General features: G+C 39.7%; 1 protein-coding gene and 1 pseudogene across 2 annotated transcripts; both read left to right on the top strand.

Moving 5' to 3' along the window:
- The first annotated feature begins 1,027 nt into the window (after positions 1-1,027).
- LOC103582307 (claudin domain-containing protein 1) lies at positions 1,028-8,550 on the top strand. 2 transcript variants are annotated; one of them, XM_008563945.1, is made up of 6 exons: positions 1,028-1,243; positions 2,400-2,443; positions 2,675-2,984; positions 5,253-5,363; positions 6,796-6,933; positions 7,107-8,550. In XM_008563945.1, exons 1-6 carry the CDS (start codon positions 1,237-1,239, stop codon positions 7,325-7,327), a joined length of 831 nt encoding a protein of 276 aa, XP_008562167.1. In that variant the 5' UTR covers positions 1,028-1,236; the 3' UTR covers positions 7,328-8,550. The 2 variants fall into 2 exon arrangements, with proteins under 2 accessions (XP_008562167.1, XP_008562168.1); XM_008563946.1 differs by lacking the exon at positions 2,400-2,443 and having other exon boundaries at positions 1,034-1,243.
- A 1,176-nt stretch (positions 8,551-9,726) lies between these two features.
- On the top strand, positions 9,727-14,727 carry LOC103582308 (annotated as a pseudogene).
- The last annotated feature ends 912 nt before the right edge of the window (positions 14,728-15,639 follow it).

Raw genomic sequence — 15,639 nt, 5'->3', positions numbered from 1 at the left:
TATTTTGCTATTATTTTATTTATGTACTGGATATGAATATCAGTTCACCAACTCAGATAAAAGAAATATAACTATAGATAGAAAAACAGGTATCATGCCTTCAATCTTTCAGGGTGGTAGAAATTTTATATCAGCATGGGGTTCCTACCTTACCCCTGTGCAGTGGCTAAATGTCAAGGCATTAAGGGGCTGGGGGGAGGGGTTCAAGAGCCCCTCTTTTCCTTGAGTCACCTGTCTCTGTGGATATCTGTTGAGAAACCCATCATTCGCTGGTCCCAGACCATGTTCATGGGTTGGTACACACACGTTATTGTTAAGATGTCCCTGCTTCCTGTTTGTGAATTTCTGTGCAATATTTGAGGGCTTAGAACCATTCAGTTGCCTCTGTGCCACACAGTCATTTGCAATCTTTGATGATGTCCATGACCTTATCTGTTTAAGGCAATGTTCCCCAACTTGTCTTTTTCATACTATAGTCACAATTTTTTATTCACATTTTTTTGATATGCCTAGTGTCCTCAATATTATAATTTAGTATTTTAAAAATTAACTGAAATTTATTTTAAAAAGAAACTTTACATTACTACAATAGAAAACTAATATTACTTTTCACAAATGAAGGCAGCTATAAACATAAATTGGATAGAAACCCAAATAATGTCATTACATTCTAGATGAATATTGTCTGCTAGGACACATCGTTCTCAGCCAAACTTAAGCAATAAAATATCTGTTCCAATGGTATTTAGGTTGTAGGAGAGTGGAAAAAATGGGTTAATATTTCAAAAGTATAATCCCATTGCTGTTCATTTATACTGTACTTATATTTACAGGTAGGGTTGTGTGATAGGGAGAGCACAGAACTAAAAGTTATATAAGTCACAATCACCAACTCGTTAGTCAGTGGACTTCGTCTCTTCCTAAAATATGACTCCATCACTCCAAACGTCCCTTCTGCGCACCGACTTGCCCACGGGAGAGAACTACATCCCCCACAATGCGCTGCGCGGCGTCAGGCATGTCCACTGCCGCCTCCGGCAGCTTTCCCTCCGTCCCTCCTACAACTCCCACAAGCCCTCTCGGTCCCGGGCCGCGGCCTGGCCCGGGCTGGAGGCGGAGGCGGCGGTGCGGGTGTGATGGAGGAGGCGGGCTCTACAGGGAAGTGCGTCAGAGGAGGCGCGGGGAGAGTAGGGTGCTGTGGTCTGAGCTGGAGGGCGAAGCCGGCCGAGCAAGAGGATGGGCGGTGAGTGAGCGGTCCGGCCTTGCCGGGCGGGGGTCCTGTCGCCCTTCGGCGCTCCCGGCGGTTTCAACAGGGGCCCCCCTCCCGTGCGCGGCCGGGGCTTGGCGGGTTCTGAGCGGCGGGTTGCGGCGGGGGTGTTCCCGGGGGCGAGCGGTCTGGGGAGGGGCCTGATCGAGTACCTGAGGCCGCGCAGGGCTGCCCCGCCCCAGCCCCTGCTTGCCTCGGCCTCCTTCGGCCCCTTCGTGCGGCCCGCGAGGGGACCGCGCCAGCCGTCCGCCTTGGGCGAGCCGCCTCTCCCGGTGCCGGGATCTTTTAAGGTCATTTAAAAGCACCAGGATGAAAGATTTTTAAAAAATCTAAATACAAACCTGCTTCTTGAGTTATCGTTAATTATTGTAATTGCTGTGATCTTCCCTGAGTCACTTCCCATATTCCAAACTCACCCAGTTTGCGAGCCTGTTTTCATGCACCTTTGTAAGGTGTTTGGTACAGTCACAGTGGATACTGTACTTGCAGTATTTGACTCAGCGTGATCCGCCTTGAGTCATTTTACTGCGGCCATTTACTACTGCCATTGAGTCCTGTCCACGCCTTGGGAATGTTCATATTTTGCCTAATTTTGGAGTCTTCTATCTGGCTGAGTAGGGATCATTTAGTTTTTGTGGACCTATGTTGCACTTTAGGATTTAGGGGAGAGCAGAGTTGCAGTAGAGGAGGTTCAGAAGTGTGAGGAATGGGGGGAGGAGATAGGAGTGAAGACCTTGGTAGCGTAAAGAAGCTTGTCTTAGCTTTAATGGATTAGGGGGAGATTGATATCTAGCAGTATTATATGTTGTTCTCTTTGCTGTTCCATATGCCTAGAGCAACCTTTCCCTCGGGGTTATGAAACACCTTCAGCTCTGTCTTCCTTATAGCTCCTGACTCTTATTCTTGTTTTAGGAGGCTTCCCTCTTCAGAGGAAACTGGGAAGAGCCGATTTCCACTCCTTTCTTTTTCCTATGCCTTTTTCACACACTCAAACTTAATGCTCTGCAGCTCGTGTAAAAATTCAGTCTGTAATTAAAAATGTGTGCACGGTACACTGCTGATCATGGGCACGTCTGTTGTTTGTATCTGTAATGTGTCTGTCCATTTCAGTGTTGTCTGTTTTAGTATGCAGGTGATAGACTAGAGAACAAGACCTCTGTCTCCGTAGCATCCTGGGTATGTGAGCATTCAATAAGTACTTTCGTGAGAATAAGTTTCATTTTAAATTTAATTAAGAACATGCTTGCTTTTTCTTTTTTTTAAATTTCTTAATGATTCTATATTACTTTTAAAAACCAAGGGATTGGGAATAGCGTAAAGGGTGATTTTGAGATAATTCTTTTCAAAATAATCTTTCTTATTTGTTCTTGAAGTCTAACTCTTCTTCTTTCTTCAATTTTTAAACAGAGCAGTCTGAATGCCAGAATGGATAACCGTTTTGCTACAGCATTTGTAATTGCTTGTGTGCTTAGCCTCATTTCCACCATCTACATGGCTGCCTCAATTGGTACAGACTTCTGGTATGAATATCGAAGTCCAGTTCAAGAAAATTCCAGCGATTTGAACAAAAGCATGTGGGAAGACTTCATTAGTGAAGAGGCAGATGAAAAGACTTATAATGATGCACTTTTCCGATATAATGGGACAGTAGGATTGTGGAGACGGTGTATCACCATACCCAAAAACACACATTGGTATAGCCCACCAGAAAGGACAGGTATTCCTCTTGTTTTAACTTCTCTTTCCTTTACCTACTCAGTAATAGACAATGTAGCCTGATGATTGCCCTGTTATGTGTAAGCAGGTTTATGGGTTCTCTCCCTCCCCAAAGAAATAAATCTTATATGTCTCTTCTCTTCCCATCACCTTCTCTCCCCAACTTCTATGGCTTGCCATGATGCTCATTAATATTGGTTGAATGAATAACTGTCCTTGTTTTGGGAAAGCCCTTGAAAGTGTTTGTACTTATTTACTCACTGATGAAAATACTTTTTTATTAATCTCACACATGTCATGAGGAAATAATTGGAAAAGTACATTGGAAGACTAAATATCTGGTAACTAATAAAAGGACTAGTATCTGAAATCAAGTCAATAAATGTAATTGATTGTCCTTTTATGGGTCAGCTGTATTATAGTAGGTATCTATCATTTGCCCCTTATATCTTACAGGATGTAATTCGACCAACTCTACTTTTAAATCTGTGTCTATTTGAGATTATTTTACAACAGTTTTGATATAGAGTTTGTAGGTTAATACATTTGTATTACAGAAGTAAACAATTTAAGTTGTTTTTCAGGTTTTTTGCAAGCATTCTTATTTAACACGTAAAGATTTTAATTTCCAGTTATTAAATTAGAAGTTTTAGAGCTCTGTGTAAGGAAGAACTTTACAGTTCATTTTCATTTATAACTACTTCTGTTGGCCTCTTAGTGGGGAAGCGTTATATTTAAATCATAGCAGAACAAACTTGACTTACCATATATCAACAAATATTTATTGCATGCCTCCATGTTCCAGGGCCTCATAGCTTAGAAAACATCAGGAAAGAAAACAAATAAAAATCCTTACTCCTGGGGAACTAGCATTCTAATAAAGGGTGATGGGCAATAAACAGAATAAGTATTGCAGTATAAAGTATAAAAAGTAAGTACAAAACAATATAAAATAATTATACAGAATGTTAGAAGATGACACATGCTGTGGAAAAATAGAGCAAAATAAAGGGGACTTGGTAATATGTGGGAAAGGGAATATTGGTGGGCATGGGTTACGATTTTCAAGGGAATAGTCAGGATAGGCCTCATTGAGAAGACACCACGTGAGTAAAGACTTGATGTAGATAAACACTAGATAAAGGCCATATGAGCTATTTGGGTTTGGGAGGGATATTATTTAGGTTGGAAGGAACAGCTATGGCCAAGGTTCTGTGAGGAATATGCCTGAAATATTCAAGGACCAGCAAGGAAGCCACTGGACTGGAATGGATGAATACAGTGGGGAGTTGGGTATGCCGTCAAACTCTGGGGTTGGGAATACTGTCTAGTTATAGTGAGGACATCTCTAGGCATGGTGAGGACTTTGGTTTTTACTCTGAGTACAGTGGAGTGTCATTGTGGGGCTTTAAGCAGTGGAGAGACATGATCTGGTCACGCTGGCTGATGTGAGAACAGACTGGTAGCAAGCAAGAGTGGAAACTAGGAGACTGGTTAGGAGGCTACTGCAGTAATTCAGTTGATTTGAGAGTTGATTATGAACCGCAGCAATGTTGATAGGCCACACAGGTCTCACTAATGCCCAGTGGCTGAAGACATTGCCGGGGGAAGAAAAAAAAAAGGAGCAGTAAAACAGAATAGAAATGTAAGAAAACTAGGAAGAAGAGAAAGAGGATAAAGACTCACATAGGAACTTTGATCTCCCCCAAACCTGCTCTACAAGCCATCATCCCCTTCTCAGGGAATGGCAGTTCTACCCTTCTAGTTACTCAGACCAGAAACTTGAGAGTTATTCGGGTTCATATACACTGCATCATGAAATCCGAGAGGTTTTTCATTTGAAATACATCCAGAATCCAGCTGCTGCTAAGTGCTACCACCCTGGTCTGAGTCACAATCATCTCTCACCTGAATTACTGCAGTAGCTTCCTAACCAGTCTCCCAGCTTCCACCCTTGCCTGATGTCTGTCTGTTTTCACATCAGCTAGGATGACCAGATGATGTCTCCCCACTGGTTAAAGCCCTCCAATGGCTCTCCACTATACTCAGAGTAAAAGCTGAAGTCCTCGCCATGCCTAGACAGTGCATAATTTGCCCACTCCCGACCTCAGAGTTTGACAGCATACCCAGCTCCCTCTCTCTCCCAAAGAAGTTGCCTACCTCTGGGAACATCTTTCTACATCAATTTTTACTTCAGAGAATGATTACTGAAAGATTATTGTTAAATGTTTATAATTAAAACAACAAGCAATCATTGTTCTTGTTCCAGAGTCATTTGATGTGGTTACAAAATGCATGAGTTTCACACTAAATGAGCAGTTCATGGAGAAATTTGTTGATCCCGGAAACCACAATAGTGGAATTGATCTACTTCGGACCTGTGAGTACTTTGATCTCAGCAGTACAATTGGAGGAAAAAAGGAAATAATTTTATTTGTGTTTTGTTGAACTCTCTTTTTGGAAGAAGATGAGTTAGTAGATAGTGTCAACTTGAAATAAGATCTCTAACAGTTATTTTTACAAACTCTGTTCTATCGATAACTTATTTTGGAGGGTAGATAAGTACTTATTAAGTTTTAAGTGATTTGAAGTTGAGGGAGGCAGCTAATACATTGGATGATGGACTCTAGACCTCCAAAAGATGTTATTAATGGGCCCATTTACTTAAGAGGAAAATTAGTAGGGATAAGTAATAAATTCCTGTATTTGAGTTAAACACTTCTACTGCCTGAGTTTGGATAGGCATATGTGAGAAAAGTTGACTTCATGCTCTAAAGTGAGTCACTGAGTTTCAGGCCTGCCAAAAGTGTTAATCCCATCTTAGGTGGTAGTAACAAAAGTTTAGATGTCAAAAGAAGGAAAGAAAGAAAAGTATTTATTAGGAACATTCTATCTGTGAAATATTGCCTTCAGATTTGAGCCTCAGTTTTCAGAGATACACCTACTGGAGCCTGCCTGGAAGAATGACCATGTTATGAGGGAAACATTGAATAAACTGAAGGTGTTAGATTTGCAATGAGAATGCATAGGAAAAAGTTTATTACTAGCAGCCTTTGAAGGGAAGTTAGAAAAAAGATTCATGAAGTTCCAGAAGGTAAAACCAGTACCAAAAGGTAGAATTTGGTTAAGATTGATATTAATACATTGCTAATAATTATCTAGAAATGGAATGGGATGCTTTGTAAGGTCGTCAGTGTTCTTCCCATGTTGGCGAGGGAATTTATGATAACCGAAACTGCCATTTATTGAGTACCTGGTATATTCCAGATTCTCTGCTTTGTTCTTTATGTATATTCTTTTAACAGCCCTGCAAGACAGGTCATTTATAATCACCATTCATTTACTTATTATTACTACCTTTAAATCCTGTAAGGACTTTAGATCCTGTAAGGATATTGTTTGTATGTAGAGCCAGACTTTTTCTCTTCAAATCCTGGCTGTACCACTTAATTATGCTACTTTGTACAAGTTATTTATGCCTCTTGCCTCAGTTTCATCAATTATAAGATGGACATAATAGTAGTACCTACTTTCTAGGGTTGTTGGGAGGATTAACACAGAGAATAAACATTGCATGGCACATAATAAGACTACGGTAATTGTTACCTGTTATTATCCTTTTACTTTTATCAGAACAAATTTAGCATCTTTTTGAACTATGTGTTTTAGAAAAAGAGGCATCAATATTAAAATACTTATCTCTCTCCTTTTGCAAAAAGACCTAATTAGAATATGAAAGAAATTGCCATTGTGGAAAATGGCCTGAAATCACGGTAACATTTCTATTCTGTCTCTCTCTTTTTAAAAATCAGATCTTTGGCGTTGCCAGTTCCTTTTACCTTTTGTTAGTCTAGGTTTGATGTGCTTTGGGGCTTTGATTGGACTTTGTGCTTGTATCTGCCGAAGCTTGTATCCCACCATTGCCACGGGCGTTCTCCATCTCCTTGCAGGTGGGTCTTACCATTATCCTTACCTTTTAGCTTCTTCCTGTCTCATTGGGGATCAAAGAGTTAATTCTTAACATTCACAGATTACTTCCCTGTCATGTTGACTGAAAAGCTCTTTACTGTGCTCTTACCTAGACATGTTTTGTTTTGTTTTCTAAATTCCCCCCCCTCCCAAGGTCTGTGTACACTGGGTTCAGTAAGTTGTTATGTTGCTGGAATTGAACTACTCCACCAGAAACTAGAGCTGCCTGAGAATGTGTCCGGTGAATTTGGATGGTCCTTCTGCCTGGCTTGCGTCTCAGCTCCCCTGCAGTTCATGGCTTCTGCGCTCTTCATTTGGGCTGCTCACACCAACCGGAAAGAGTACACCTTAATGAAGGCATATCGTGTGGCATGAGCAGGAAGCTGCCTGCTTTACAATTGCCATTTTTATGATTTTTTAATATTAATATTTTCACTTGCTTCCTTCCCATTTGCTTTCAATTTTTGTTTTTTTTTTTCGTGGAGATATCATTTTATTTTGAAAATCCATTTTATTTATACACTCATACCACTAAATCCACACTTAATACCACTAAAATTGATGTGGTTTACTCTGAGTGATTATATCTTTCTAATCTAGATTCAGAGTCCAGAAAGAAAGAAAAGGATAGAGAGTTGGCAGAAATTTGTGAAAGAAAATTGGCAGTAGAAAATTGACCCAAAACAAGTTCCACTAGTATCTGTTAAACTTTTCAGTAAAAGTAAAGCAACTGTATCTGTTCAACTAGAAAATATTTAGTTTCTTTTGGGAAACCTGTTATCATTGTCAAAACTTCATGTTCACTTTGCTGTTGTAGGTAGCCAGTCAGCTAGCAGTATTAGTGCTATTTTCAAAGATTTAACCTCTATAAATTGGGATATTATCTAAGATCCTTTCCTTAAACATTGGCACATAGCTTCAGCTGAGGTGAAATATGGCAGCTCTTTATATCTACACTGTGTCTGTCTACAAGAAAAACAGTGAAAAATAGTGTTTACTTGAAATTTTAACGTTGTAACTGCAGGAATTCCAGTTCAACCAGACAAGAGGGTTAATCTTATTTTATTATTTTCCTTTTTTTTTTTTAAAACTCAATAGGATTTTTAGTACTACCAAATCAATTTGGGTTTGCGCTCTTTCCCTCTTTACACACCAGGCTTATTAAAATAGTGCTTTCTTTTTAATATTACATTAGGGTTACAGAGTAAAATTCCCCAATTGCTATCTCTTTATTCCAGCTAAATACTATAAAGAAGGTTTCACCATCATAACCCTCCAGAGCTGGGAAAACCACCACAAGATCTAAAGCTTTGGCTGTCCATTAATCTCCAACTATGGTCTTTATTTCTTGTGGTGAAATGATGTGCCTTTCCTTGCCTAAATCCCTTCCAGGTGTGTATCAACAACATTATTTAATGTCTTCTAATTCAGTCATTTTTTTTATAAATATGTCTTTAAACATTGAGCTTTAAAAAATCTTATTTATTTATTCCATTACTGTAGCAATTGACAGATTTTAAAAAAATGTAACAGTAATTTCTTACCATATCCTAAGTCTGTCTTTTTTAAAAAATAAAAATGAGAAGAGACTCAAAGAATTGTGTATAATGTCTCAATTAATTTAAATATCAATACCTAGGACAAAAAACTAGAGTATTCAGAATGGGAATCTCTGTGATTCTCTGTGGAAAATGCATTGTTGCTCTACAGGTCTGTGTGTCCTGTGTTTGGGTCTCTTTTATCTTCCAGAAAGTGTGGGAACCCCTTTCTCTTATTAGAAAATAAGAGAATCTTTATCTTTTTGAAACATGTTTTCAAACTAGTTTTGTGTTCTCCACGTCATACCTAATGTGACTAGTTTACTATAAAGTCATTTAATGGCCATGGATGTGTGTGTCTTATATTAAAGATATAATCAAGTCAGCTTCTGACCTACAACAAAGTCAGCATTACTCTGTAGCCAGTTATTGCCTGTGAAATGGCTGGTTACTAAGGTTTCTACCTATTCTTTTTTTTTTAATTTAATTTTTTTTATTTTAAAATTTAATCGTACATGTTTGTGGAGTCCAGTGTGTTGTTTCAATACAAGCATATTACCAGCTCTTAACTCTTGAAACTTCATTGCTCTTCATCACCTGCTGTGGAAGGTGGACAGGAGAGAAGCTAAGTGAACAAGCACAACACACTTTTGGGAATGGGATTTAAAAATTATTGTCAGCATGACATTTTTGAATTAGGAAGTTATTTTAAACTGCCCCTGCCTCTTATTACCCCCAGAGTTACCTGTGACTTAATTTATGCCAGTCTTTAAAGTGCAGCGTGGAAACTGAGTCAGAATTGCGCTTTTCAGTTACAGCCTCATCAACAGTATTTATAAGTATGGAAAGCTAGCACCATAACCCCTGGTGCTGAGTATGTGTTACAGTTGGTATTTTTAGCATGTTGCATAGTAGCTGAGGTCATCCTCTGCAAAAACTTTTTTCTTTGGAATATATGGAGCTATGTTGTTTCATTTAATGTGAAAATTACAGTTTTGTTTTTTTTTTACCTGTCTCATTCTAATTGGGTTAAACCATGAAATTGATGATATCAGACCATTTTGATCAACCTAATACATAAAATCACTGGCAAGATAAATACTATTAATCTCTTTCCATTTAATCTTTGAAAGCAACCCCCAAAGTAAAAAATTTAATTTTCAGATTTTTCAGAACATGACTTTTATGGCACCTTAAGAAATGTGTTTTAAGACTTCATGGTTTCTAATTAACTAAATGTCGTGGATGAGTATCTTCTATGTGCTTTTTAGGTAAAGACTCATTTTAAAAATGTTAAAGCTAAACATAAAAATGAGATGGTACAGTAAAACAGGCAGAATAATTCTAGAAGAATTTATTTGTTCAGATAACACTTAAGTGTTCCTACTAACTATATCATTATGCACGAGGGTCTCAATTTAACAATCTGATGATAATGTGTTAAAATTTTATCTGCTCTAAGTATTGGGTGTGTGTACTATTGGGGGGAGGATAGAGTCCCTTAGTCACAAGAAGAATGAGATGACCATACAACAAGTCCATTTACAATTTGATTGTTTTTCCATTCCAGAAACATCACCAAATTGCAGACTAGCACTGTCAAAACTTATAGGTCCAGTCCTGTTCAGTTGACTAAAATACATAGGCCTTTTAGTACTGAGCCCTCATATAAGCTTTAACCCAAAATGAAAACAACCTGTTGAGTTAACCTGATTTTGCTGATTGCAATGCTTCCCAGAGTTTCTTAGCAGCTAACAGCAGCTAATAGGTGCTGCTCTGAAGATGCAGATTATTTCATAAGCTCAGTGCAGCTCTATCCTGACACAGATGGGTGGAGTCTTTTATCCTCCTTTTCTCATAAGGGAATAATGATTCATACATTGAAAAGAAAGTAATAAAACAAGGAACTACATCTATGTATATGTCTCTTTCTATTGCTCATCAGGTGTTCTGATACTCCATTGTAATGAGATGCATTTTTCCCTAGGGTCAAATTATAGATATCTGCCAATTCATTATGTGGAAATCCTAAATTGCAAAAAAAACTGAAAGTTATTATTTGCCCTATAGAAGTTACCAAAGAGTTATTAAATTCTCTTCAGTGCCAGAGTTTTTATTATTAGCAAAATTAATAGATTATTTGACTTATAAACATTTATATACTTTCAGCAAACATGTAAAAGTTTGCAAGGTCCAGTTTATATTACTTTCCATCTACCTTTGCAGAGGTTTAGAAATGTGAAATAGAATTCTGTTTTGTCTTTGCCTTTTAAAATATCTGAGTTACTAGGTAATGCATCATCGTTTATCTACTGATTATTCACTGTTAGTGTCTCAGGATGTGAACTTTACCTCACCTGTCCTAAAGCCTTTCAATCCCTTGTATTCTTCTAGCCTTCTCATTTTTCTTTAGTTAGCTTGTGCTGTCATCGTATGTTCACAAGCATCTTTGATTTTCTTGCATGGCACCTTCCTTCACAACCCTTAGCCTTATCTTCATAGACCGTGCTGTTCAATTTTCTTAATCTCAAGATTCTAGGGATGGCTGTTCAGAAATATAAAGTTGATTCTATACAAAATTGTGCTGTCTTTTAACTGCTTGATAACATAACCATCTCTGTTGATTTATTACTCCTTACTGCACATTTTCCAAATCTCTACAAAAGTTACTTGTTGGAAATTCTTATTCTTTCTCCTCAACTTCCATGGAAGGAATTTATGTTCTCTTTGAGAAGGGAATATTGGAATGAACTCTTCCCATATCTCCAGCCCATAATTGCCCCTCCCTATAGAAGAAGGGATGTATTATATAATTGGAGAGATTGTTGGGATGCACAGGAGCAGCATGGTGTTTAGTGGTGAAGTTTCCAGCTTGGGAGACAATCCTAAATCTGTAATCCCAGGCTTGTCTCTTTGCCTTTCCAAGCCCCCCTTTTCCCAGCAATTATTGTGAAATGCTACGATCATCATATCTACTTCATAGAGTTGGGATGAGGAATATGTAGATTGCTCAGCATAAAGTAGTCACTCAAAAAATGCTAGTTCTGACTTGGCTGTATTGTAAGGGGATGGGGTTGTGAACCCCAGAAAGTGGTGGTTCTCAGCCTATGCAGTGTGTGAGAATTACCCAGAGAACTTTTAAAAATATTCATGTCCCAGAGAATCTGATTTAGTTGGTTTGGGATGTGGTCAGGTCAATTCAATTTTTTAAAACTTTTCTAAGTGATTCCAGTGGGCAGCTATGTTTGAAAGCTAAGGTTAACAGCTGTGTTTGAAAGCTAGCAAAGACAGAAATAGGATTCTTTTTCCTAGGCAGATGGTTAGAGACAGTGGACTGTGTAGTAAACAGACCTGGCACAGTGCCTGCCTTCTAGAAGCCACTTCCCTCCTGTGCTTTCTAGCACTGTCTTCTGCTGACTACTGGTTCTTTGAGACAGGTTCTAATCTATCACATCACAGCTGGCTGGAGATACGTTAGTGTCTGGTCCTCAGTTTAGATTTGACAGGAGGTAATAGGAAGCATCAGTTGTTTTGGCTTCAGTTCCAAATTACCTTCTCTAATTCAGTACTTTCAGGGACATTTTAGTATGAGGTGATTAGGCCTCCATAAAGAAAGTGAATATAATGATCTCAGTCTGCTTATCAGTTCACTGTATTCATACTCTAAGTTAGAATCAGGAAGGAAAGAGGTATGAGTGATTGACGTTAGCCTCTACACACGCCATAAATTCTTGAGAATAGACGCAAGATGGCATTATCTATAAAATAGTATCTGCCTCAGTTGGTTATTGTGAGGGTTAAATAAGAAGATATACATGTAATTAACCTGATTCTATTGTACACAGGTATTTATATTTATATTCAACTCTATACCCCATGAATGTGTATAATCAATTATGTTTCATTAAAAAAAAAAGGCATGTAAGTGAGTAACAGATTCTGAAACAGAAGAGCTCAGTAAATGTTAGGGCTTATTATTATCTGGAGGCCGATTCAGCACATGTGGAGGAGGCAGCCTTTGCCTGGACTGTGTGGTCAGGTTCTGGTGCATGTGGGATGCTGAGCTGTTGGGGTTTACCTTGTGGCTGCCCTCTAGCAGGGATTAGAGGTGGGATGGTGTTACATAATTGGGGAGAGTCTTTGGTTTCCAGTTAAGGTTCATTTCAAAAAAGGCAGAGCTTCATTACATGAGCTTTTTAAATGTTTATGTGTCTCAAGGTGGAACTATTTTTGCTTTTAAAACTTACATTTTTATCCTTTTTCTCAAATAGGACTGCACTAGTGTGGGACTTTTGGCCTTTCAGTGATTTTGCTAATCATCAGTTGGTGAATCGAGATTAGCTACATCAAAAATCTGTCTGTCTTAGAGCCTATTATGCTGCTATAAAACTGAATACCTGAGACTGGGTAATTTATAAAGAACAGAGGTTTATTTCTTACAGTTCTGGAGGCTGGGAAGTGCAAGAACAAGGCACCAGCAGGTTTGGTATCTTGTGAGGGCCTTGTCTCTGCTGCCAAGATGGTGCCTTGAATGCTGCATCCTTCAGAGGGGAGGGACACTGTTCCTCACATGGTGGAAGAGCAGAAGGACAGAGGGCGAAAGAGATCACAAGGGGGCCAAAGTCACCCTTTTATAATGGCACTGATCTCACCTATGAGGGTAGAGCCCTCATGACTTAATCACTTCTACAATGTTCCACCTCTTAATATTATTACAATGGTAATTAAATTTCAGCATGAGTTTTGGAGGAGACAAACATTCAGACAGTTGCACTATCTTTATCTTTAGGCAGCTGGAAGAACTTGGATTCCTGTGACTTGTTCACAGGCTCCTAAAATTAGCTACTATGGAATCCAATTTGATTTGGATGATTCATTTTAAGTTCTGACGGTGGCAGTGAATTTCAGGGGCTCCACCATACGTCCAACTGCTGAGTTATGGTGGGTATTTTTCATGAGCACTTAACAAGATGCCAAGTGGCGCCAGACTAACAGGCAGCAGCTGGAACAGCCTTCACCCTCACCCTTGCCTGTCTGCCCTCCACTTACCCTGGAGTCTCTTTCCCCTTTCCTTCTCCTACCTCTTCCACACCACACACTCTTCCTCCTCCACCCACCTGCAGGGGGTCCCCTCATCCTCCAGCCTGCCCCTATTGTTCTGCCTGGGCCTCCCGACTACCCCTTCCTGCCTGCTCCCCTTTCCCCTGTTGCCTCGCACCTGTGGTTTTTGGCTTTCACCCCCACCAGTGACCAATGACTTGACTACTTAGAGTCCAGCTCCCCAGAACACTGCTCAACAGGGACACCGCTGTAATTAAAGGTGGATTAAATGTCACTCTCACTATCTGGCTACTTATGCATGAAAAGGAAGCTAGCAGTATTATGGAAATGAAAGGAATATCAGGTAAGAAGATGCACAAGGAGAGTGGTGCACATAACATCTCAGAAGAGAATTGTCCTGAGAGAATTATCATTTTGGCAGGACCCACTAATGCCATCTTCAAAGCCTTTGCTGTGATCACTGACAAACTGGAAGAGGACATCAACAGCTCAATGACCAATAGCATAGTTGCTGGGAGACCCCTCAGTCACCCTGAGGCTGGTGGTCCCTGTTAGTGTGGCTCTGTTAATGGAAAAGGTTGCAAGATCAAGGAAATACCAAGGGAATACAGGGGCTTAGGTCCAGGTGGCAGGAGATATGCTACCCAATTCAACTGAGCAGGCCATCAGTCACTGTTGCAATCACAATCCATTACTGAGTGTCAAACAGATCTGTGTGGTCATGTTGGAGTCTCCACGAAGGGCGTGACCATCCGTATCAGCCCAGGCTGTCCAGTTCTCTGGTCATCTTTGCAGATAGTGAGGACAGGGACAGCACAGACAGCAACAGTGAAAGCTTTCTCCACATCTCCCTGTCCATGTGCCTCAACCCTGACCTGGAGGGACCACCTCTAGAGGACCATACAAGGATGATATGCCATTCACGGCCAGATTTGACCAAGCCGCACCAGTTGGAATACAAGTCTCATTTTCACATGATGCATAGGAACACCTGATTCAGTGCTGGTTTGGATACATCTGCTTAGACTGTTTCTCTTGGATTCACTATTTCAAACAATTTGATTTGCTACGTAATCTGGTGTCAAGGTGCCAAAATCACTGAGACCTGGCAGATCAAAACCGTGAACCCAGTGGAAGGATCTAACTGATAGGTTACCATCACTGGATCTGCTGCCAGTGCTCAATGTCTTTTTCCCCCTTCAACAACATATTTTTCATTTTTTTTTATTGAAACAGAATTGATTGTACGTATCTGTGGGGTACAGCATTGAATATCAATACCTGCATGCAATATGTGATGCTCAAATCAGGATAATTAGTATATTCAATAGTAATCAATGTCAGGCTTTCCTGGGAGGCCTGTGGAGCAGCTAGAACGATGCAGATTCATCCCTAATCCATTTCTGCTCTTCACCACCACCCATGATCCATCTGTGTAGCTTCCAAAAAGACAGTGATTCTAGGTTTTAAATAGTTTGTAAATTTTCAGTTTTTACACACATTATCATCCACTCATGATTTTTTAATAAATGGGTTTTAATTCCTTTCTCTGTTCAGCTCTTAATGCTGAGATTCATAATTAGTTTTAAAAGCATCTCGCTGGCTTCTTTGTTGTTGTTGTTGTTCTTTGTTTTCGGCTCATGAATTTTTCTGTCTGTCATAGAAATGAAAGAATGGAATATTAATACATTTCTATTTAGTTCTGTAGTGTCAGAAATATTTCAAAAAAAATTAAAGGATGGGCTGAGGGGAAAAAAATTCCCAAGTGGCACTTTTTTTGTTGCCCTGGATTCAAAGCAGAATTCAAAGATATGAAAGATAAATTATCTAAAAAAATTCTGGAGAGAGTTCAGACGCTTGGTTTCTTCCTCACTCCCCCTCTGGGACTTACTGAGAGGCAGCAGAACCCAATTTAATATTCTAATCATCCAACCATCACCCCAGGCAGTGCCCCCTCCTCCTACACCTCCCCCACAACCCCCCACTCCAACTATTTGAAGTAACGAGATGACTGGAGTAAGGAAAGGGAGGGAAAGGCCTTGAGTCTGAGTGGAGGGTGCTCTGGCCTCTCCCTCTCCACCACAGAAG

The sequence above is a fragment of the Galeopterus variegatus genome, unplaced genomic scaffold (genome assembly GCF_000696425.1).
Source record: "Galeopterus variegatus unplaced genomic scaffold, G_variegatus-3.0.2 Scaffold15659, whole genome shotgun sequence".
NCBI classification, from domain to species: Eukaryota; Metazoa; Chordata; class Mammalia; order Dermoptera; family Cynocephalidae; genus Galeopterus; species Galeopterus variegatus.
The sequence above is the reverse complement of the archived record's forward strand: the minus strand, read 5'-3'. Positions and strand labels throughout refer to the sequence as shown.

Bases quoted from the DNA above. Each gene is read 5' to 3' on its own strand.
- LOC103582307 (XM_008563945.1), top strand. The intron at 5,364-6,795 runs GTGAGTACTTTG...TTTAAAAATCAG, and splicing joins AATTGATCTACTTCGGACCT to ATCTTTGGCGTTGCCAGTTC. The intron at 6,934-7,106 runs GTGGGTCTTACC...CCCCCTCCCAAG, and splicing joins CGTTCTCCATCTCCTTGCAG to GTCTGTGTACACTGGGTTCA.